At 45.2% G+C, this 21,952-nt stretch overlaps 2 protein-coding genes across 2 annotated transcripts in view; both read left to right on the plus strand.

The window, feature by feature from the left end:
- Positions 1-21,952, plus strand: part of LOC128377823 (NACHT, LRR and PYD domains-containing protein 12-like) — a 419,396-nt gene that overhangs the window by 277,018 nt on the left and 120,426 nt on the right. The gene's annotated exons all lie outside the window — the stretch shown is intronic.
- Positions 199-21,952, plus strand: part of LOC128377790 (echinoderm microtubule-associated protein-like 6) — a 37,319-nt gene continuing 15,565 nt past the window's right edge. Inside the window, 15 exon segments of the mRNA XM_053337595.1 lie at positions 199-395; positions 3,459-3,618; positions 4,170-4,268; positions 5,632-5,700; positions 5,924-6,109; positions 6,619-6,754; positions 8,168-8,369; positions 9,570-9,707; positions 11,610-11,866; positions 13,343-13,552; positions 16,918-17,085; positions 18,292-18,398; positions 19,144-19,244; positions 21,398-21,584; positions 21,663-21,768. Of these exon segments, the coding sequence (XP_053193570.1) occupies positions 199-395; positions 3,459-3,618; positions 4,170-4,268; positions 5,632-5,700; positions 5,924-6,109; positions 6,619-6,754; positions 8,168-8,369; positions 9,570-9,707; positions 11,610-11,866; positions 13,343-13,552; positions 16,918-17,085; positions 18,292-18,398; positions 19,144-19,244; positions 21,398-21,584; positions 21,663-21,768 (2,323 nt within the window).

Genomic DNA, 21,952 nt, shown 5'->3' on the forward strand with positions numbered 1-21,952 from the left:
AAACTTTTGTCATTAGTTTGAATGGCTAACATCAGCTAGCTAAACTGCAGGTTGGAGTTATGGGAAGTGTAGTTGGATGTGTCACATGGACTACAGCTTCCTGCAGGATCAGTAACAGACTGTGACGACTCTGTTGGGACTGTTTCTATGTTTTCGTAGCAGACGTTTGTTTTTCTTTGTTCGTGGAGTTTTACCGTCATGTCGGATAAAACGGCTCCGCGCTGCCAGCTGAGACTGGAGTGGATCCACGGATACAGAGGCCACCAGTGTCGCAACAACCTGTACTACACGGCTGGGAAAGAGGTGGTGTACTTCGTGGCTGGAGTGGGCGTCGTCTACAACACCCGCGAACACACCCAGAAGTTCTACCTGGGTCACAATGATGACATCATCAGGTAAGAAGGGGCGGGGTTTAGTTTCATTGTTCTGTTCCTGTTTATGTCAGTTATGAAGATAGAAACCAAACACGTCGTCATGGTTACTGAATGAATGTAATGTTCCGATATTAAAACCATCGTCTCCTCCTTCACGTTAAACTCCAGAAACCCTGAATCTGTTAAAGTGAATACTGGACCATGATTGGCTTCAGACCAGTTGTGATGTCATATCCTGCTCAGAGTCAGTATCCTAGTCTGATCAGATTCTCTGTCGTTGTTAAAGACTGTTAAACTCTACAGCAGCCCTGGACTCACTGATGACTCCGCAGTGACCTCTTGACTTCCTGTTTGTGCCGTCGGCTCCTGCAGCCGATGAGTCGACTCATTTTTATGCGGCTCACGCTCTGGTTTAATATTTCTGTACTCGGCTGAAATAAGAACACAGATTGGAAACTATGTTCTCTGCTTCTGATCAACGCGTCAAACACCTGAGTCTTCCCCTGACTATAATAAACGTCTCAATGTTATTCTAAATGCCAAATCATCATTTTATGCCTCTGCAGTAACCTGAAAGTGAAGAAAACTCAGCATCACATGATCTTACTGCATCATGATCTCAGCTGGAAAAGAAACATGTAATACTGTTAACCCTTTAAACACTGTTCATATTCTACCTTGAACATCACTGCACAAACAAATCAGACATTTTTCACTGAATCCTTTTGTGAAGAGTTTACTGATCAGTGAGAGTCGATTCTGTTATTGTTAGCAGCTCCTTTGCTGTTTTGATTGTTTCACTTTTTATTTTAAATGTGACCTTTGCATGAAGGCTGACGCTCCACTGAGCCAAATACTTACTGACCAGTTTCCAACAGTGTGAGATAAACTGGTAAATGATCAGCTGATTTCTATCTCAGTATTATACTGTAAACCTGCATCAGTCAGGGTTCAGAGTCGCACACAGCAGCAGGTTATTAGAACAGGATGTGTATGAAACTCAGGCGGGGAGTTCCGGTCCTCTGAAATGAGGCCAACCAGGAAGTAACTTAGAGCTGCATTCTACCAAAAGGCCACCAGGGGGCGACCGTCTCTATACAAGTCAATGGAGAAGTAACTTAGAGCTGCATTCTATCAAAAGGCCACCAGGGGGCGACCGTCTCTATACAAGTCAATGGAGAATTCACCAACTTCTCACTTGATTTCTAACCTCAGTAAACGTTTTCAAAATGTGTTTATGGTCTCAATCGCTAGTTTAAAGCCTTCTTCAATGCAGTATGATGTTCATTTGGGACATTTTGGCCTCCCTGATTTTATATGTGATGATAAAGCAGGGTATGCATTAGGGCGTGGCTACGTCCTGATTGACAGGTTGATTGACCAATGTCCTCCAGATCCAGCCCTCGTAACCATAGCAACCTCCCCGCTCCACCCTGTGTTTTTATTTTTCCCAGCATGCACCTGAAATTTTCAAGATGGCGCTGCCTAGATTAGAAACTATTGGCTTCCGAGCAGCAGTCCACAAACCAATGGGTGACGTCACGGATGTTACGTCCATTTCTTTTATACAGTCTGTGGTGAAACCATGTTCTCACGGTGGAATAACCAACGATTTGTTTTCTCCTCGTCATAAACAGGATGACCTCGTATAAAACAGAGCTTGTTCTCAACGGAGCGTGATGCTGTCTGAGCATGTGCAGGAATAAATCACATTAAACTGCAGCAGTCGACTAAAGTGCTGAACAATCAAAAAATGTAAAAGCAACACAGCAAAAATACAAAGACTAACGGACAAAACTGTCACACTTAGTTAAAGACAAACACCCCCCCCCCCAACCCTAACCCCCCCATCTCAGCACATCTAGAGTCAGCTGGTCAGCAGATCGGAGAGCCTCATGGTTCAGAGATGTTGGAGCTTATTTACTGAGTTAAAGGCAAAGAATAAAACTGCAGCTTCACTGATCTGATCCTTAAAGCAGCGAATCTGCTGATAGAAAACATTTCAGTATATTTTTTGCCTTTAATGTTCAGGTTAGTAGAGACAGACAGGTTAGTAGAGACAGACAGGTTAGTAGAGATAGACAGGTTAGTAGAGATAGACAGGTTAGTAGAGAGACAGGAAACAGGAGGCAGAGAGAGGGGGGAATGACATGCAGGATAAGACCACTCGGTGCGGGATTCGAACCGGGGTCGCCTGCGGACTGTAGCCTCTACACATGGAGTGGGTGCTCTACCTGCTGAGCTATGCTCAACCCCAATCATGATGTTGTTTATCTAATTACCTCCATATCAATATCACAGTAATATTGCATATTGAACGTTGGTTTGGCAAATACAACAGTTAGAAGATTTGACTGTAATCAGCCTTTAAAAGCAGGAAAAGACTCTTCTGTAAGACTTCTGCTGTATCATGATATTACAATTCTGAGACAATACGAGTCTCATATCACAATGAAGATAAAATATATAATATATAATATAATATAATATAATATAATATAATATAATATATATAATATAATATATAACATATAATATATGATATATCGATATGTTGACCTCCGTCTGAAATACTTTTGTTTAAATCTCTGATGTGACGCCCAACAGGCTGAGCCTTCAATACACCTGCAGGAGAAGGGAGTCAGTTTCCATGGAAACAAAAGATGAAGCTGTGACACACACACACACACACACACACACACACACACACACACAGATGTTCCAGCCTGCAGGTTTCATTCATTCTGAGGATCAAACACAAACATTAGTTTCTTCTACAGCTGAGAGGAACTTCTCACTCCTTTAACTGCTCATCAGAGACAGGAAGTGTGTGTGTGTGTGTGTGTGTGTGTAGGGGGGGGGGGGGTTGGTTTCTCCTGCAGCCTGATGGGAGCTGACAGCCGCCAGAGAGGAACCGCTGACATCATGAAGCTGCTGTCAGTGTTTCCTCTGAAGCTTTGATGCAGTTTTCTGTCAGTTATAAATATTTCTGATTGTTGTCAGTTTATCGTCAGAAGATGAGCAGGAAGTACATTTAGGACCCTGACATGTCCCTCGCCCCCCCCTGTGTGCCCCCCCCCTCAGCCTGGCGATCCACCCTGATAGGATCCAGGTGGCGACGGGTCAGGTGGGGAAGGATCCGTACATCTGTATCTGGGACACGTACGCCATCCAGACGGTTTCCATCCTGAGAGACGTCCACACACACGGAGTGGCCTGCCTCGCCTTCGACTCAGACGGACAGGTAACAAACAGGTTATAACTTTATTACAGCAGACGTTAAACTGTAGACAAGCATCAATAAAAACATTAAACAACTAATATATATATATGGATATACGACTCTGAGGTTGTGAAGTTTTGATTCACGGAGGTTTTATATTTGTAGAAAAGTGATTTATAAATCTGTGACATCATCACAGCGTAAAGTCTGTGGGCCGAGTCCGACGCTACTGAGCATGTGCAGAAATAATTAATATCTGCTGTATTCTGTGATCCTGGGGGGGGGGGGGGGGGGGTTTAAGGGTTAGGTAACTTTACTTGTACCTGAAGATAGATTTGGACAAAGTAACATAATGACAGTAAAAAGGTGAAGTGCCATCAGTCCTTTCAAAGTGCTGGGTCCAAAAAGATCATTTAAAACCATTTTAATACTTCATAATGAATTTAAAAACAAACCAAGAGAAATAATTATCATTATTTTAGTTAGATTTGGGGTTAGGGTCTAATGTTTTAATGTTTTAATGTTGTAATGACTTCCTGCTGTGAACCCTGAACTGTGTCTCTGTCTCTCAGCGGCTCGCCTCCGTCGGATTGGACGCCAAGAACACCGTCTGCGTCTGGGATTGGAGGAGAGGACGAGTCCTCGCCACGGCAACCGGACACTCAGACAGGGTACGACTCATCAGTCGCAGCGTCGCTATGGCAACACTGTTATTGATCAGGTTCAGTGTGGATCAGGTTCAGTGTGGATCAGGTTCAGTATGAACCAGGTCCAGTAGGGACCAGGTTCAGTGTGGACCAGGTTCAGTGTGGACCAGGTTCAGTGTGGATCAGGTTCAGTATGGACCAGGTTCAGTGTGGACCAGGTTCAGTATGAACCAGGTTCAGTATGGACCAGGTTCAGTGTGGACCAGGTTCAGTATGAACCAGGTCCAGTATGAACCAGGTTCAGTATGGACCAGGTTCAGTATGGACCAGGTTCAGTAGGGACCAGGTTCAGTGTGGACCAGGTTCAGTATGGACCAGGTTCAGTGTGGACCAGGTTCAGTGTGGACCAGGTTCAGTAGGGACCAGGTTCAGTGTGGACCAGGTTCAGTATGAACCAGGTTCAGTATGGACCAGGTTCAGTGTGGATCAGGTTCAGTATGAACCAGGTCCAGTATGAACCAGGTTCAGTATGGACCAGGTTCAGTATGGACCAGGTTCAGTGTGGACCAGGTTCAGTGTGGACCAGGTTCAGTAGGGACCAGGTTCAGTGTGGATCAGGTTCAGTATGAACCAGGTCCAGTATGAACCAGGTTCAGTATGGACCAGGTTCAGTATGGACCAGGTTCAGTGTGGACCAGGTTCAGTATGGACCAGGTTCAGTGTGGATCAGGTTCAGTATGAACCAGGTCCAGTATGAACCAGGTTCAGTATGGACCAGGTTCAGTATGGACCAGGTTCAGTGTGGACCAGGTTCAGTGTGGACCAGGTTCAGTAGGGACCAGGTTCAGTGTGGACCAGGTTCAGTATGGACCAGGTTCAGTGTGGACCAGGTTCAGTGTGGACCAGGTTCAGTAGGGACCAGGTTCAGTAGGGACCAGGTTCAGTGTGGACCAGGTTCAGTGTGGACCAGGTTCAGTATGGACCAGGTTCAGTGTGGACCAGGTTCAGTGTGGACCAGGTTCAGTAGGGACCAGGTTCAGTGTGGACCAGGTTCAGTGTGGACCAGGTTCAGTGTGGACCAGGTTCAGTGTGGACCAGGTTCAGTGTGGACCAGGTCCAGTAGGGACCAGGTTCAGTGTGGACCAGGTTCAGTATGGACCAGGTTCAGTGTGGACCAGGTTCAGTGTGGACCAGGTTCAGTAGGGACCAGGTTCAGTGTGGACCAGGTTCAGTGTGGACCAGGTTCAGTGTGGACCAGGTTCAGTGTGGACCAGGTTCAGTAGGGACCAGGTTCAGTGTGGACCAGGTTCAGTGTGGACCAGGTCCAGTGTGGACCAGGTCCAGTGTGGACCAGGTCCAGTACTGATCGATGTTGGTTTTCCTGCAGATCTTCGACGTGGCGTGGGATTCGTTCCAGGCGAGCCGATTGGTCAGCTGTGGCGTCAAACACATCAAGGTGAGGCAGATGTGGGCGGGGCTTATATGCAGATGTGGGTGGGGCTTAGATGCAGATGTGGGCGGGGCTTAGATGCAGATGTGGGTGGGGCTTAGATGTGGGTGTGGGTGGGGCTTAGATGCAGATGTGGGCGGGGCTTAGAGTCTTAGAGCAGCTAGCAGTAATAAAACCCAGCTGATGGGTTAGGGTTAATAACTGATCTCTGGTGGTGTGCTGGTTCCAGTTCTGGACTCTGTGTGGGAACGCTCTGACGCCGAAGCGAGGGATCTTCGGGAAGACGGGCGACCTGCAGACCATCCTGTGCGTCGCCACCGCCAAAGACGAGCTGACGTACTCCGGCGCTCTGAACGGGGACGTGTACGTGTGGAGAGGGATCACGCTGATCAGGACCGTACAGGCTGCACACGGGGTACGTCTGCATCAGGGGGGTCAAACATGCGGCCCGCGGGCCAGAACCGGCCCGTCGAAGAGTCCAATCCGGCCCACTTTGCTTCCTGTCGTCTCTTCCTCCCTTTCTTCCTTCCATCTTTCCTTTCTTTCTTTCTTTCTTTCTGTTTTTCTTTTCTGTCTTCTCTTTCTTCATTCCTTCCTTCCATCTGTCTTTCCTTCCTTTCTTCCTTCCAACTTTCCTTCCTTCCTCCCTTTCTTCCTTCCTTCTTTCCTTCCTTCCTTCCATCTTTCCTTTCTTTCTTTCTTTCCTTCTTTCTTTTTTCCTGTCTTCTCTTCCTTCCTTCCTTCCTTCTATCTTTCCTTCCTTCCTTCCTTTATTTTAAGGGGCCAGCCAGTTTGACCCCCCTGGTCTACATCATCTATACACATGTTTATATACACTCATACATATTGAAGCAGGCTGAAGTGTCATGTGACCTCTGACCTGTGACCTCTGACCTCTGACCTGTGACCTCTGTCCTGTTCCAGGCGGGGATCTTCAGCATGCACGCCTGTGAGGAAGGATTCGCCACCGGAGGACGAGACGGCTGCATCCGACTTTGGGACGTCGACTTCAAACCGATCACGAAGATCGACCTGAGAGAGACGGAGCAGGGCTACAAAGGTCTGAGCCGATCAGCTGACTGTCAGTTAGAGTAATGGATCAGTATCAGCAGGAGGTTCCTATAGAACCCTGGCTGCTGGTTCCACTCAGTGGTTCCACTCAATAATAAGAAGAACCTTAAAGTGTTCCCTGCATGTTCTAGATGGTTCCTATAGAACCTTGACTGCTGGTTCAACTCAGTGCTAAAAAGAACTTTAAAGTGTTCCCTGCATGTTCTAGATGTGTTCTGGATGTGTTGTAGGTGTTCTAGGTGTGTTCTAGATGTGTTCTACGTGTGTTGTAGGTGTGTTCTAGGTGTGTTCTAGATGTGTTCTACGTGTGTTGTAGGTGTGTTCTAGGTGTGTTCTAGATGTGTTCTACGTGTGTTCTAGATGTGTTCTACGTGTGTTGTAGGTGTTCTAGGTGTGTTCTAGATGTGTTCTACGTGTGTTGTAGGTGTGTTCTAGGTGTGTTCTAGATGTGTTCTACGTGTGTTCTAGATGTGTTCTACGTGTGTTGTAGGTGTTCTAGGTGTGTTCTAGATGTGTTCTACGTGTGTTGTAGGTGTGTTCTAGATGTGTTCTACGTGTGTTGTAGGTGTGTTCTAGGTGTGTTCTAGATGTGTTCTACGTGTGTTCTAGATGTGTTCTACGTGTGTTGTAGGTGTTCTAGGTGTGTTCTAGATGTGTTCTACGTGTGTTGTAGGTGTGTTCTAGATGTGTTCTACGTGTGTTGTAGGTGTGTTGTAGATGTGTTCTAGATGTGTTCTAGATGTGTTCTACGTGTGTTGTAGGTGTGTTGTAGATGTGTTCTAGATGTGTTCTAGATGTGTTCTATGTGTGTTGTAGGTGTGTTCTACGTGTGTTCTAGATGTGTTCTACGTGTGTTGTAGGTGTTCTAGGTGTGTTCTAGATGTGTTCTACGTGTGTTGTAGGTGTGTTCTAGATGTGTTCTACGTGTGTTGTAGGTGTGTTGTAGATGTGTTCTAGATGTGTTCTAGATGTGTTCTACGTGTGTTGTAGGTGTGTTGTAGATGTGTTCTAGATGTGTTCTAGATGTGTTCTATGTGTGTTGTAGATGTGTTCTACGTGTGTTGTAGGTGTGTTCTAGGTGTGTTCTACGTGTGTTCTACGTGTGTTGTAGGTGTGTTCTACGTGTGTTGTAGGTGTGTTCTAGGTGTGTTCTACGTGTGTTGTAGGTGTGTTCTAGGTGTGTTCTACGTGTGTTGTAGGTGTGTTCTACGTGTGTTCTACGTGTGTTGTAGGTGTTCTAGGTGTGTTCTACGTGTGTTGTAGGTGTGTTCTACGTGTGTTGTAGGTGTTCTAGGTGTGTTCTACGTGTGTTGTAGGTGTGTTCTAGGTGTGTTCTACGTGTGTTCTAGATGTGTTCTACGTGTGTTCTAGATGTTTTAACCTGTGAGCTGCTGTGTTCTAGGCCTGTCGATCCGCAGCGTGTGCTGGAAGGCGGACCGGATCCTGGCAGGAACCCAGGACAGCGAGATCTTTGAGGTGATGGTCCGGGACCGGGACAAACCGGTTCTCCTGATGCAGGGTCACAGCGAGGGCGAGCTCTGGGCGCTCGACCTGCACCCCAAACAACCGGTCGCCGTTACCGGGAGCGACGACCGCTCCGTCAGGTCAGAACACCTGACTGTCTCTCACCTGTCTGTCTCTCACCTCACCTGTCTCACCTGTCTGTCTCTCACCTGTCTGTCTCTCACCTGTCTCTCACCTGTCTGTCTCTCACCTGTCTGTCTCTCACCTGTCTGTCTCTCACCTGTCTCTCACCTGTCTGTCTCACCTCTCTTTCTCTCACCTGTCTGTCTCTCACCTGTCTGTGTCGCCTGTCTGTCTCTCACCTGTCTGTCTCTCACCTGTCTGTCTCTCACCTGTCTGTCTCACCTGTCTGTCTCTCACCTGTCTGTGTCGCCTGTCTGTCTCACCTGTCTCACCTGTCTGTCTCACCTCTCTGTCTCTCACTTGTCTGTCTGTCTCTCCTGTCTCACCTGTCTGTCTCTCACCTGTCTGTCTCTCACCTGTCTATGTGTCACCTGTCTGACTCTCACCTGTCTGTCTCACCTGTCTCACCTGTCTGTCTCACCTGTCTGTCTCGTCTGTCTCACCTGTCTGTCTCACCTGTCTGTCTCACCTGTCTGTCTCGTCTGTCTCTCCTGTCTGTCTCACCTGTCTGTCTCACCTGTCTGTCTCGTCTGTCTCACCTGTCTGTCTCACCTGTCTGTCTCGTCTGTCTCACCTGTCTGTCTCGTCTGTCTCTCCTGTCTGTCTCACCTGTCTGTCTCACCTGTCTGTCTCTCACCTGTCTCACCTGTCTGTCTCACCTGTCTCTCCTGTGTGTCTCACCTGTCTCTCCTGTCTGTCTCACCTGTCTCTCCTGTCTGTCTCACCTGTCTCACCTGTCTGTCTCTCACCTGTCTGTCTCACCCGTCTGTCTCTCTCCTGTCTCACCTGTCTCTCCTGTCTGTCTCACCTGTCTGTCTCACCTGTCTCTCCTGTCTGTCTCACCTGTCTCTCCTGTCTGTCTCACCTGTCTCACCTGTCTGTCTCTCACCTGTCTGTCTCACCCGTCTGTCTCTCTCCTGTCTCACCTGTCTCTCCTGTCTGTCTCACCTGTCTCACCTGTCTGTCTCACCCGTCTGTCTCTCTCCTGTCTCACCTGTCTCTCCTGTCTGTCTCTCCTGTCTCACCTGTCTGTCTCACCTGTCTGTCTCACCTGTCTCACCTGTCTGTCTCTCCTGTCTCACCTGTCTGTCTCACCTGTCTGTCTCACCTGTCTCACCTGTCTGTCTCACCTGTCTCACCTGTCTCACCTGTCTCAGGCTGTGGAGTCTCCCTGATCACACCCTGCTGGCTCGCTGTAACATGGAGGAATCAGTTCGAAGTGTTTCCTTCAACAACGACGGTTCTCAGCTCGCTCTGGGGATGAAGGACGGATCCTTCACCGTGCTGCGAGTCAGGTATGAATTACATACTTATACATATTTATATATATTTATATATAAGCACATATATTAGTCATAAAGTTCAGGTTCCAGTGTGTCTTCACCAGGTGTGTATTCTGAAGGCTTCTGTTAATATTCAGTATGAACATGAAGGTTAAAGGCTCAGAGATAGTAAGTGTTGGTAAGATGATGAATCCATAAATCAGTTAAACTAGATTTAAAAGCAGCATCAGGTTTGTTAAAATGTACATTTAGTATTTTTGTTGGTTTTCTAGAAGGAAGGAAGAGAGGACGAAGGTTTTCTAGATAAATTCAAACTGAACTCCGCAGCAAGACATCATGGAGGTTACGACCAGTTCAATATAATCAATATATTAAAAAAAGATCAATAAGAGAGATTTGAAATGACATTTGACCCATTTTATACCAAAAGACTGAATGCTCCTGAACATGTCAAATGGTGTAACCACAAAATGTCAAATGGTGTAACCACAAAAGAATGATAGATATTAAATATGTGATCAGCTACAGTGTATTTAAGTGGACTTATACTAATAATGACTTCATTTAAAACATGTAAATGTTTCCTGGTCTCCATGGTAACCAGATGAAATGTAATATTTAGAACAATAGTATTCCATTAGCTTTATTTAATATAAAAGTTATAATGTAAGATCATGCCAAACTAGTTGATATGGTGTTAGGTAGGAAGGAAGGAAGGCAGGAAGGTAGGAAGGAAGGAAGGCAGGAAGGAAGGAAGGAAGGAAGGAAGGAAGGAAGGATGTAAGATCATGCCTAACTAGTTGATATGGTGTTAGGTAGGAAGGAAGGAAGGAAGGAAGGAAGGTGTTTTATTGACTATTTACTGTTTTTAAGCAACGTTGAATTATTTGGTACAAAGTTTTTATGGTTACACCACTTAGACATTTTTACCATAATCCTCTAATATATTCTCCTTCCTTCCTTCCTTCCTCCCTTCCTTCCTTCCTTCCTTCCTTCCTTCCTTCCTCCCTCCCTCCCTCCCTTCCTTCCTTCCTTACAAAGTTTTTATGGTTACACCACTTAGACATGTTTACCATAATCCTCTAATATATTCTCTCTAAATGGATTAAAAGCAGAAATTTGATGCTGGGTCCACAAAAAAAGAATGTGTGAAGTTATTCATACGTTTATTTTCACATTTTAACCCTTTAAATTTAAACTGAACATCTCTGATCTTATCTTTATATACTTTATATAACTGAAGTATTTTAAAGGAGGGGAAACATTTGACTCTGAGGATCATGCAGTGACAGACTCTGCTCTCCAGGGACATGACGGAGGTCGTGCACATCAAGGACAGGAAGGAAGGATGTAAGATCATGCCAAACTAGTTGATATGGTGTTAGGTAGGAAGGAAGGAAGGAAGGAAGGAAGGAAGGAAGGAAGGAAGGAAGGAAGGATGTAAGATCATGCCAAACTAGTTGATATGGTGTTAGGTAGGAAGGAAGGAAGGAAGGTAGGTAGGAAGGAAGGAAGGAAGGATGTAAGATCATGCCAAACTAGTTGATATGGTGTTAGGTAGGAAGGAAGGAAGGAAGGTAGGTAGGAAGGAAGGAAGGAAGGAAGGATGTAAAATCATGCCAAACTAGTTGATATGGTGTTAGGTAGGAAGGAAGGAAGGAAGGAAGGAAGGAAGGTAGGTAGGAAGGAAGGAAGGAAGGAAGGTAGGAAGGAAGGAAGGTGTTTTATTGACTATTTACTGTTTTTAAGCAAGTTGAATTATTTGGTACAAAGTTTTTATGGTTACACCACTTAGACATTTTCACCGTAATCACTATTTCTCTGACCTTCTCTATCTCTTCATCTTTATATACTGTGTGATAGTTATTTAGAGTTTGGTCTAACTGAAGTATTTTAATGGACTCTGCTCTCCAGGGACATGACGGAGGTGGTGCACATCAAGGACAGGAAGGAAGTGATCCACGAGCTGAAGTTCTCTCCGGACGGTTCCTTCCTGGCGGTGGGATCCAACGACGGGCTGGTGGACGTCTACGCCGTCGCTCAGCGCTACAAGAAGGTGGGCGAGTGCTGCCGCTCCGCCTCCTTCATCACACACCTGGACTGGTCCGTGGACAGCCGCTTCCTGCAGACCAACGACGGCGCCGGCGAGCGGCTCTTCTACCGGATGCCGGGTACTTCTAAACGCTCGATGTCCTACAGCAGGGGGGTCAAACATGCGGCCCGTGGGCCAGAACCGACCCGCTGAGGGGAGCAATCCGGCCCTCTTTCCTTCCTGTGTTATTTTCCCTTCCTTACATCTGTCCTTCCTCCCTCCCTTCCTTTCCTTCCTTCCTCCCTTCCTTTTTTCCTTTCTTCGTTCGTTCGTTCCTTCTTTCTTCCCTCCCTCCTTCCTTTCCTTCCTTTCCTTCCTCCCTCCTTCCTTTCCTTCCTTCCTCCCTCCTTTCCTTCCTTCCTCCCTTCCTCCCTCCTTCCTCCCTTCCTTTTTTCCTTTCTTCCTTCCTTTTTTCCTCTCTTTGTTCCTTCCTTCCTTCCTTCTTTCTTCCCTCCCTCCTTCCTTTCCTTCCTTCCTCCCTCCTTTCCTTCCTTCCTCCCTCCTTTCATTCCTTCCTCCCTTCCTCCCTCCTTCCTCCCTTCCTTTTTTCCTTTCTTCCTTCCTTTTTTCTTCCCTCCCTTCCTTTTTTCCTTTCTTCGTTCGTTCGTTCCTTCTTTCTTCCCTCCCTCCTTCCTTTCCTCCCTCCCTTCCTTCCTTTTTTCTTCCCTACCTTCCTTTTTTCCTCTCTTCGTTCCTTCCATCTGTCCTTCCTTCCTTCCTTCTTTCTTCCCTCCCTCCTTCCTTTCCTTCCTTCCTTCCTTCCTTTTTTCTTCCTTCCTTCCTTTTTTCCTCTCTTTGTTCCTTTCATCTGTCCTTCCTTCCTTCCTTCTTTCTTCCCTCCCTCCTTCCTTTCCTCCCTTCCTCCCTCCTTCCTTCCTTCCTTTTTTCTTCCCTCCCTTCCTTTTTTCCTTTCTTCGTTCGTTCGTTCCTTCTTTCTTCCCTCCCTCCTTCCTTTCCTCCCTCCCTTCCTTCCTTTTTTCTTCCCTACCTTCCTTTTTTCCTCTCTTCGTTCCTTCCATCTGTCCTTCCTTCCTTCCTTCTTTCTTCCCTCCCTCCTTCCTTTCCTTCCTTCCTTCCTTCCTTTTTTCTTCCTTCCTTCCTTTTTTCCTCTCTTTGTTCCTTTCATCTGTCCTTCCTTCCTTCCTTCTTTCTTCCCTCCCTCCTTCCTTTCCTCCCTTCCTCCCTCCTTCCTTCCTTCCTTTTTTCTTCCCTACCTTCCTTTTTTCCTTTCTTCGTTCCTTCCTTCCATCTTTCCGTCCTTCCTTCATTTTTTCCTTCCTCCCATCTGTCGTTCCTCCCTTCTTTCCTTCTGTCCTCCCTTACTTCCTTCCTTCCATTTCCTTCCTTCCATCTGTCTGTCCGTCCTTCCTTTCTTCCTTCCTTCCTTCCTTCCTTTCTTCCTTCTCCATCTTTTTAATGATCCGGCCCACATGAGATTAAATCAGGCAGTATGTGGCCCTTGAATGAAAATGAGTTTGACTCCTCTGGTTTAGATAATCTGGATAAATCATTGACCTCTGACCTTTGACCCCCCCCCCCCCCCCGTCTCCTGCAGCGGGGAAGCTGGTTCCTAAAGAGGAGGCGAAGGGGATCCACTGGATGACGTGGACCGGCGTGGTCGGGGCGGAGGTGAACGGCATCTGGCCCAAATACTCCACCATCAGCAACGTGAACTCTGTGGACGCCAACTACAGCAGCGCCGTGCTGGTTACCGGGGACGACCTGGGCCTCGTCAAACTCTTCCGGTTCCCCTGCCTCAAGAAAGGTCAGGAACCGTTCTAATACCAAACTCATCAGGTTCCCCTGCCTCAAGAAAGGTCAGGAACCGTTCTAATACCAAACTCTTTAGGTTCCCCTGCCTCAAGAAAGGTCAGGAACCGTTCTAATACCAAACTCTTCAGGTTCCCCTGCCTCAAGAAAGGTCAGGAACCGTTCTAATACCTCAGGAACCTTTTAAATACCTCAGGAACATTTTTAATAACTTAGGAACCATTTTAATAACTCAAGAACCTTTTAATAACTAAGGAACCATTTTAATACCTCAGGAACATTTTAATACCTCAGGAACCTTTTTAATACCTCAGGGACCTTTTTAATAACTAAGGAACCTTTTTAATAACTAAGGAACCTTTTCAGTAACTCAAGAACCTTTTTAATAACTCAAGAACCTTTTTAGTAACTCAAGAACCTATCAAGCAACTCAGGAACTGTTCTAATACTTCAGGAACCTTTTTAATACCTCAAGAACCTTTTTAATACCTTAGGAACCTTTTTAATAACTTAGGAACCTCACCTGTGTTTGACCACAGAAACCAGGGTCTACTTTTAGCTTGTGGGTCTTCGGTCGGATCAGGAACTTTAGAACCTTTTGAGTTTTCCAGTGATCTAGATGTTGAATGGTTCCGTGTCTCAGTGATCTAGATGTTGAATGGTTCCGTGTCTCAGTGATCTACATGTTGAATGGTTCCGTGTCTCAGTGATCTAGATGTTGAATGGTTCCGTGTCTCAGTGATCTAGATGTTGAATGGTTCCGTGTATCAGTGATCTAGATGTTGAATGGTTCCGTGTCTCAGTGATCTAGATGTTGAATGGTTCCGTGTGTTCTAGATGTTGAATGGTTCCGTGTCTCAGTGATCTAGATGTTGAATGGTTCCGTGTCTCAGTGTGTTAGATGTTGAATGGTTCCGTGTCTCAGTGATCTCGATGTTGAATGGTTCCGTGTCTCAGTGATCTAGATGTTGAATGGTTCCGTGTCTCAGTGATCTAGATGTTGAATGGTTCCGTGTCTCAGTGATCTAGATGTTGAATGGTTCCGTGTCTCAGTGTGTTAGATGTTGAATGGTTCCGTGTCTCAGTGTGTTAGATGTGGAACGGTTCCGTGTCTCAGTGATCTAGATGTTGAATGGTTCCGTGTCTCAGTGTGTTAGATGTTGAATGGTTCCGTGTCTCAGTGATCTAGATGTTGAATGGTTCCGTGTCTCAGTGATCTAGATGTTGAATGGTTCTGTGTCTCAGTGTTTTAGATGTTGAATGGTTCCGTGTCTCAGTGATCTAGATGTTGAATGGTTCCGTGTCTCAGTGATCTAGATGTTGAATGGTTCCGTGTCTCAGTGTTTTAGACGTTTTAACAACTAAGCAACTTTTTTAGTAACTAGGGAACATTTTAATAACTCAGGAACCTTTTTAATAACTAGGGAACCTTTTTTAATAACTCAGGAACCTTTTTTAATAACTAGGGAACCTTTTTAATAACTAGGGAACCTTTTTAATACCTCAGGAACCTTTTTAATAACTAAGGAACCTTTTTAATAACTAGGGAACCTTTTTAATACCTCAGGAACCTTTTTAATAACTAAGGAACCTTTTTAATAACTAGGGAACCTTTTTAATACCTCAGGAACCTTTTTTAATAACTAGGGAACCTTTTTAATACCTCAGGAACCTGTCTCAGTGATCTAGATGTTGAATGGTTCCGTGTCTCAGTGTTCTAGATGTTGAATGGTTCCGTGTCTCAGTGTTCTAGATGTTGAATGGTTCCGTGTCTCAGTGATCTAGATGTTGAATGGTTCCGTGTCTCAGTGATCTAGATGTTGAATGGTTCCGTGTCTCAGTGTTCTAGATGTTGAATGGTTCCGTGTCTCAGTGATCTACATGTTGAATGGTTCCGTGTCTCAGTGATCTAGATGTTGAATGGTTCCGTGTCTCAGTGATCTAGATGTTGAATGGTTCCGTGTATCAGTGATCTAGATGTTGAATGGTTCCGTGTCTCAGTGATCTAGATGTTGAATGGTTCCGTGTGTTCTAGATGTTGAATGGTTCCGTGTCTCAGTGATCTAGATGTTGAATGGTTCCGTGTCTCAGTGTGTTAGATGTTGAATGGTTCCGTGTCTCAGTGATCTCGATGTTGAATGGTTCCGTGTCTCAGTGATCTAGATGTTGAATGGTTCCGTGTCTCAGTGATCTAGATGTTGAATGGTTCCGTGTCTCAGTGATCTAGATGTTGAATGGTTCCGTGTCTCAGTGTGTTAGATGTTGAATGGTTCCGTGTCTCAGTGTGTTAGATGTGGAACGGTTCCGTGTCTCAGTGATCTAGATGTTGAATGGTTCCGTGTCTCAGTGTGTTAGATGTTGAATGGTTCCGTGTCTCAGTGATCTAGATGTTGAATGGTTCCGTGTCTCAGTGATCTAGATGTTGAATGGTTCTGTGTCTCAGTGTTTTAGATGTTGAATGGTTCCGTGTCTCAGTGATCTAGATGTTGAATGGTTCCGTGTCTCAGTGTTTTAGACGTTTTAACAACTAAGCAACTTTTTTAGTAACTAGGGAACATTTTAATAACTCAGGAACCTTTTTAATAACTAGGGAACCTTTTTTAATAACTCAGGAACCTTTTTTAATAACTAGGGAACCTTTTTAATAACTAGGGAACCTTTTTAATACCTCAGGAACCTTTTTAATAACTAAGGAACCTTTTTAATAACTAGGGAACCTTTTTAATACCTCAGGAACCTTTTTAATAACTAAGGAACCTTTTTAATAACTAGGGAACCTTTTTAATACCTCAGGAACCTTTTTTAATAACTAGGGAACCTTTTTAATACCTCAGGAACCTGTCTCAGTGATCTAGATGTTGAATGGTTCCGTGTCTCAGTGTTCTAGATGTTGAATGGTTCCGTGTTTCAGTGATCTAGATGTTGAATGGTTCCGTGTCTCAGTGTTTTAGACGTTTTAACAACTAAGCAACTTTTTTAGTAACTAGGGAACATTTTAATAACTCAGGAACCTTTTTAATACCTCAGGAACCCTTTTTAATAACTCAGGAACCTTTTTTAATAACTAGGGAACCTTTTTAATAACTCAAGAACCTTTTTTAATAACTAGGGAACCTTTTTAATAACTAGGGAACCTTTTTAATACCTCAGGAACCTTTTTAATAACTAAGGAACCTTTTTAATAACTAAGGAACCTTTTTAATAACTAGGGAACCTTTTTAATACCTCAGGAACCTTTTTAATAACTAGGGAACCTTTTTAATACCTCAGGAACCTTTTTTAATACCTCAGGAACCTGTCTCAGTGTTCTAGATGTTGAATGGTTCCGTGTCTGTGTTCTCTCTGCACGTCTTTATTCAGGAGCCAAATTTAAGAAGTACATCGGCCACTCGGCCCACGTGACGAACGTCCGCTGGTCCAACGACCTGCAGTGGGTCGTCAGCACCGGCGGCGCCGATCACGCCGTGTTCCAGTGGAGGTTCCTGCCTGAAGGCGTCATGAACGGCGTCCTGGAGCCGCTCCTCCAAGGTTCCACCACAGTTTAACACCTTTATCACAACATAAGGACACAGAACCAGACTCACACCAAACTAGAACAACTAGAACTAAATCCCTAAAGCCAGATGTGTGTTCTTGGCCTTTGAGCCCAAAATCTAAATGTCATGAATCATGTTGTGTGTTCTCACCGCTCGGAGTTAACATTACATCATCATTATTAACATGAACCTTAACCCTCCTGTTGTGCTCCCGGGTCAAATTGACCCATCTGTTTTGACTCTTCCTTCCTTCCTTCCTTCCTTCCCTCCTTCCTTCCTTCCCTCCTTCTTTCCTTCCCTCCTTCTTTCCTCCTTTCCTTCCATCCCTTCTTCCCTCCTTTCCTTCCTTCCTTCCTCCTTTCCTTACTTCCCTTCTTCCCTCCTTTCCTTCCTTCCTTCCTCCTTTCCTTACTTCCCTTCTTCCCTCCTTTCCTTCCTTCCTTCCTCCTTTCCTTACTTCCCTTCTTCCCTCCTTTCCTTCCTTCTTTCCTCTGTCCTTCTTTCCTCCCTTCCTCGTTCCTTCTTTACTACCTCCCTCCTACCTTCCTTGATTCTTTCTCTCCTCCCTCCTTTCCTTCCTTCCTTCCTCCTTCCTTCTTCCTTCCTTCCATCTTTCCTTCCTTCCTTCCTTCCTTCCTTCTTTCCTCCCTTCCTCTTTTCCTTTCTCCCTCCCTTCCTCGTTCCTTCTTTACTACCTCCCTCCTACCTTCCTTGATTCTTTCCTCCTTTCCTTCCTTCCTTCATCTCCCTTTCTTCCTTCCCTCCTTCCTCCCTCCCTCCCTCCTTTCCTTCCTTCTTCCTTCTTCCTCCCTTCCTTGACTCGAACACAACAGGAGGGTTAAATCACCGTCAGTGAACACATCATGAAGCTGTGCAGACGGTTATCATAACTTATCCTTAGATTACTGTAATGAACTCACATGACTCCTTAACTCATCAACAGTAAAGACTAACTCACCTTTTGTTAATATTAGATAACACTTATTACCTTATTACATCTGTACAACATTTAAAACCTTCATCTATAAACTCTCTAATTGTCCCTTAAACCAACAAAATCACACTATTAATTATGATCTGGGATATTTGATCCATTATATTTGATACAGAGCCATTTACGTATAGATCCATAGTTTCCTATAAAGACACCATGTTATAAATATCATGTAGTGAATAAGTTTCCTCTGGTTGTCCTCAGAGGGTTACGCCGACTCTAACAGCGGAGAGTCGGACTCGGACGTGTCCGACGTCCCGGAGCTCGACTCCGACATCGAACAGGAAGCTCAGACCAGCTACGAACGTCAGGTGACCAGGAAACAGTCACATGGTCTACATCACCTGTCTCACCTGTCTGTGTCTGTGTCTGTCTCACCTGTCTGTCTGTCTCACCTGTCTGTCTGTCTCACCTGTCTGTCTGTCTGTCTCACCTGTCTGTGTCTGTCTCACCTGTCTGTCTGTCTGTCTCGCCTGTCTGTCTGTCTGTCTGTCTCACCTGTGTGTCTGTCTCACCTGTCTGTGTGTCTGTCTGTCTCACCTGTCTGTGTGTCTGTCTGTCTGTCTGTCTGTCTGTCTGTCTGTCTGTCTCACCTGTCTGTCTGTCTGTCTCACCTGTGTGTCTGTCTCACCTGTCTGTGTGTCTGTCTGTCTCACCTGTCTGTCTGTCTGTCTGTCTACCTGTCTGTCTGTCTCACCTGTCTGTCTGTCTGTCTCACCTGTGTGTCTGTCTGTCTGTCTGTCTCACCTGTCTGTCTCACCTGTCTGTGTCTATCTCACCTGTCTGTCTGTCTCACCTGTCTGTCTGTCTGTCTCACCTGTCTGTCTGTCTGTCTCACCTGTCTGTCTGTGTGTCTGTCTGTCTGTCTGTGTCTCACCTGTCTGTCTGTCTCACCTGTCTGTCTGTCTGTCTCACCTGTCTGTCTGTGTGTCTGTCTGTCTGTCTGTGTCTCACCTGTCTGTCTGTCTGTGTCTCACCTGTCTGTCTGTCTGTCTCACCTGTCTGTCTGACTCACCTGTCTGTCTGTCTTACCTGTCTACCTGTCTGTGTCCTCAGGTGTACAAGGAGGACCTGCCTCAGCTGAAGAAGAAGCTGATTGGTTCCCTGAAGAGGCAGAAAGCTCCGGAGGAGGGGCTTCGCCTGCAGTTCGTTCACGGGTGAAAAAAATCAATCAAACTTTAAATATCTCAGAATAAACAGAACAAACAGGCTGCATGTAATGTTACGCTAATTCATTCTATTTGGCTTGATTTGATTGTTAGAGTTATTAAAAGGGGATGAGACTAGGAAAGTTCTTTACTTCATCCTACACACTTTTCCAACATTGAATGGTTATTATTTTGTTGTTAATCCAAAGTTTCTTTGTGTTTCGCTGCCTATATATTTTATTTTGTTGCTGAAACTAAAGAATATTTAGTTCAGTTTACTTCAGATCTTTACTGTCTGGAAGAAGGATGAGCATGCAGCAAACCAAATACTAAAGATGTTAGACATGCTTACCAAACAAACCCTGATGATGAAAGGTACTGCAATACTAAAACACATGAGATAGAATAAAGTGCTGTGAGGGAAGACAAGTTTATGGTACAACCCCAATTCCAATGAAGTTGGGACGTTGTTTAAAACATAAATAAAAACAGAATACAATGATTTGCAAATCCTTTTCAGCCTATATCCAATTGAATACACTATAAAGACAAGATATTTAATGTTCAAACTGATAAACTTTATTGTTTTTTTGTAAATATTCACTCATTTTGAATTTGATGCCTGCAACACGTTCCAGAAAAGCTGAAACAGGGGCATGTTTACCACTGTGTTACATCACCTTTCCTTTTAACAACACTCAATAAGCGTTTGGGAACTGAGGACACTAATTGTTGAAGCTTTGTAGGTGGAATTCTTTCCCATTCTTGCTTGATGTACAACTTCAGTTGCTCAAGAGTCCGGGGTCTCCGTTGTCTTATTTTGCGCTTCATAATGCGCCACACATTTTCAATGGGAGACAGGTCTGGACTGCAGGTGGGCCAGTCTAGTACCCGCACTCTTTTACTACGAAGCCACGCTGTTGTAACACGTGCAGAATGTGGCTTGGGATTGTCTTGCTGAAATAAGCAGGGACGTCTCTGAAAAAGATGTTGCTTGGATGGCAGCATATGTTGCTCCAAACCCTGTATGTACCGTTCAGCATTAATGGTGCCTTCACAGATGTGCAAGTTACCCAGGCCATTGGCACTAACACACCCCCATACCATCACAGATGCTTTTGAACTTTGCGCTGATAACAATCAGTCCTTTTCCTCTTTGGCCCGGACGTCCATAATTTCCAAAAACTATTTGAAATGTGGACTGGTCAGACCACAGCACACTTTTCCACTTTGCATCAGTCCATCTCAGATGAGCTCGGGCCCAGAGAAGCCGGCGGCGTTTCTGGGTGTTGTTGATATATGGCTTTCGCTTTGCATGGTAGAGTTTTAACTTGCACTTGTAGATGTAGCGACGAACTGTGTTAACTGACAATGGTTTTCTGAAGTGTTCCTGAGCCCATGTGGTAATATCCTTTACACATTGATGTCGGTTTTTAATGCAGTGCCGCCTGAGGGATCGAAGGTCACGGGCATTCAGTGTTGGTTTTCGGCCTTGCCGCTTACGTGCAGAGATTTCTTTAGATTCTCTGAATCTTTTGATATTATGGACCGTAAATGAGAAAATCCCTAAATTCCTTGCAATTGCACGTTGAGAAACGTTGTTCTTAAACTGTTGGGCTATTTGCTCACACAGTTGTTCACAAAGTGGTGAACCTCGCCCCAACCTTGCTTGTGAATGACTGAGTCTTTCGGGGATGCTCCTTTTATACCCAATCATGACACTCACCTGTTTCCGATTAACCTGTTCACCTGTGGAATGTTCCAAACAGGTGTTTTTTGAGCGTTCCTCAACTTTCCCAGTCTTTTGTTGCCCCTGTCCCAGCTTTTTTGGAACATGTTGCAGGCATCAAATTCAAAATGAGTGAATATTTGAAAAAAAACAACACAGTTTATCAGTTTGAACATTAAATATCTTGTCTTTGTAGTGTATTCAATTGAATATAGGCTGAAAAGGATTTGCAAATCATTGTATTCTGTTTTTATTTATGTTTTACACAACGTCCCAACTTCATTGGAATTGGGGTTGTACTTTAAAATTAGGAATGTTTATAGTATGACTGTTGAAAACTCTGATTTATATTCCGACGTTCTTTAAACAGTTCCTTCAGTTTTCTGCACTATCAGTGACCTTTATTGTGGCGGTTCCTTCCTGTTCCCTGCAGGTACCGGGGTTTCGACTGCCGTAACAACCTGTTCTACAGCCAGGCGGGGGAGGTTCTGTACCACGTGGCCGCCGTCGCCGTGGTGTATAACCGCCTGCAGCACAGCCAGCGGTTCTACCTCGGCCACGACGACGACATCCTCAGCCTCACCGTCCACCCGCTCAAAGACTTCGTGGCCTCCGCGCAGGTACGCCCCGGCCAATCAGAGCGCAGCAGGTAAGCGTGGGGCTGCAGGAAGTGATTCTGATTGGCTGTCTGTGTTCAGGTGGGCAGAGACCCGGCCATCCACGTCTGGGACATTCAGACTCTGAAGTGTCTGTCGCTGCTCAAAGGACATCACAGCCGAGGAGTGTGTGCGCTGGAGTTCACAGGTACGCCATTTGCCATCCCTGTACCACCGCCTGTCCTCTTTAAATCACCAGGGGTAGTTTAGTGAATCAGGCTAAAAGGAATCTGTAATCCTTTAATCATTATTAATTATCCTGTAATTCTTCCATAAAGACCTTAATTATAATTCATTATAGTAAAGCTAATCTCTCTCTCTCTCTCTCTCTC

Source organism: Scomber japonicus, chromosome 2 (genome assembly GCF_027409825.1).
Source record: "Scomber japonicus isolate fScoJap1 chromosome 2, fScoJap1.pri, whole genome shotgun sequence".
Lineage (NCBI taxonomy): Eukaryota > Metazoa > Chordata > Actinopteri > Scombriformes > Scombridae > Scomber > Scomber japonicus.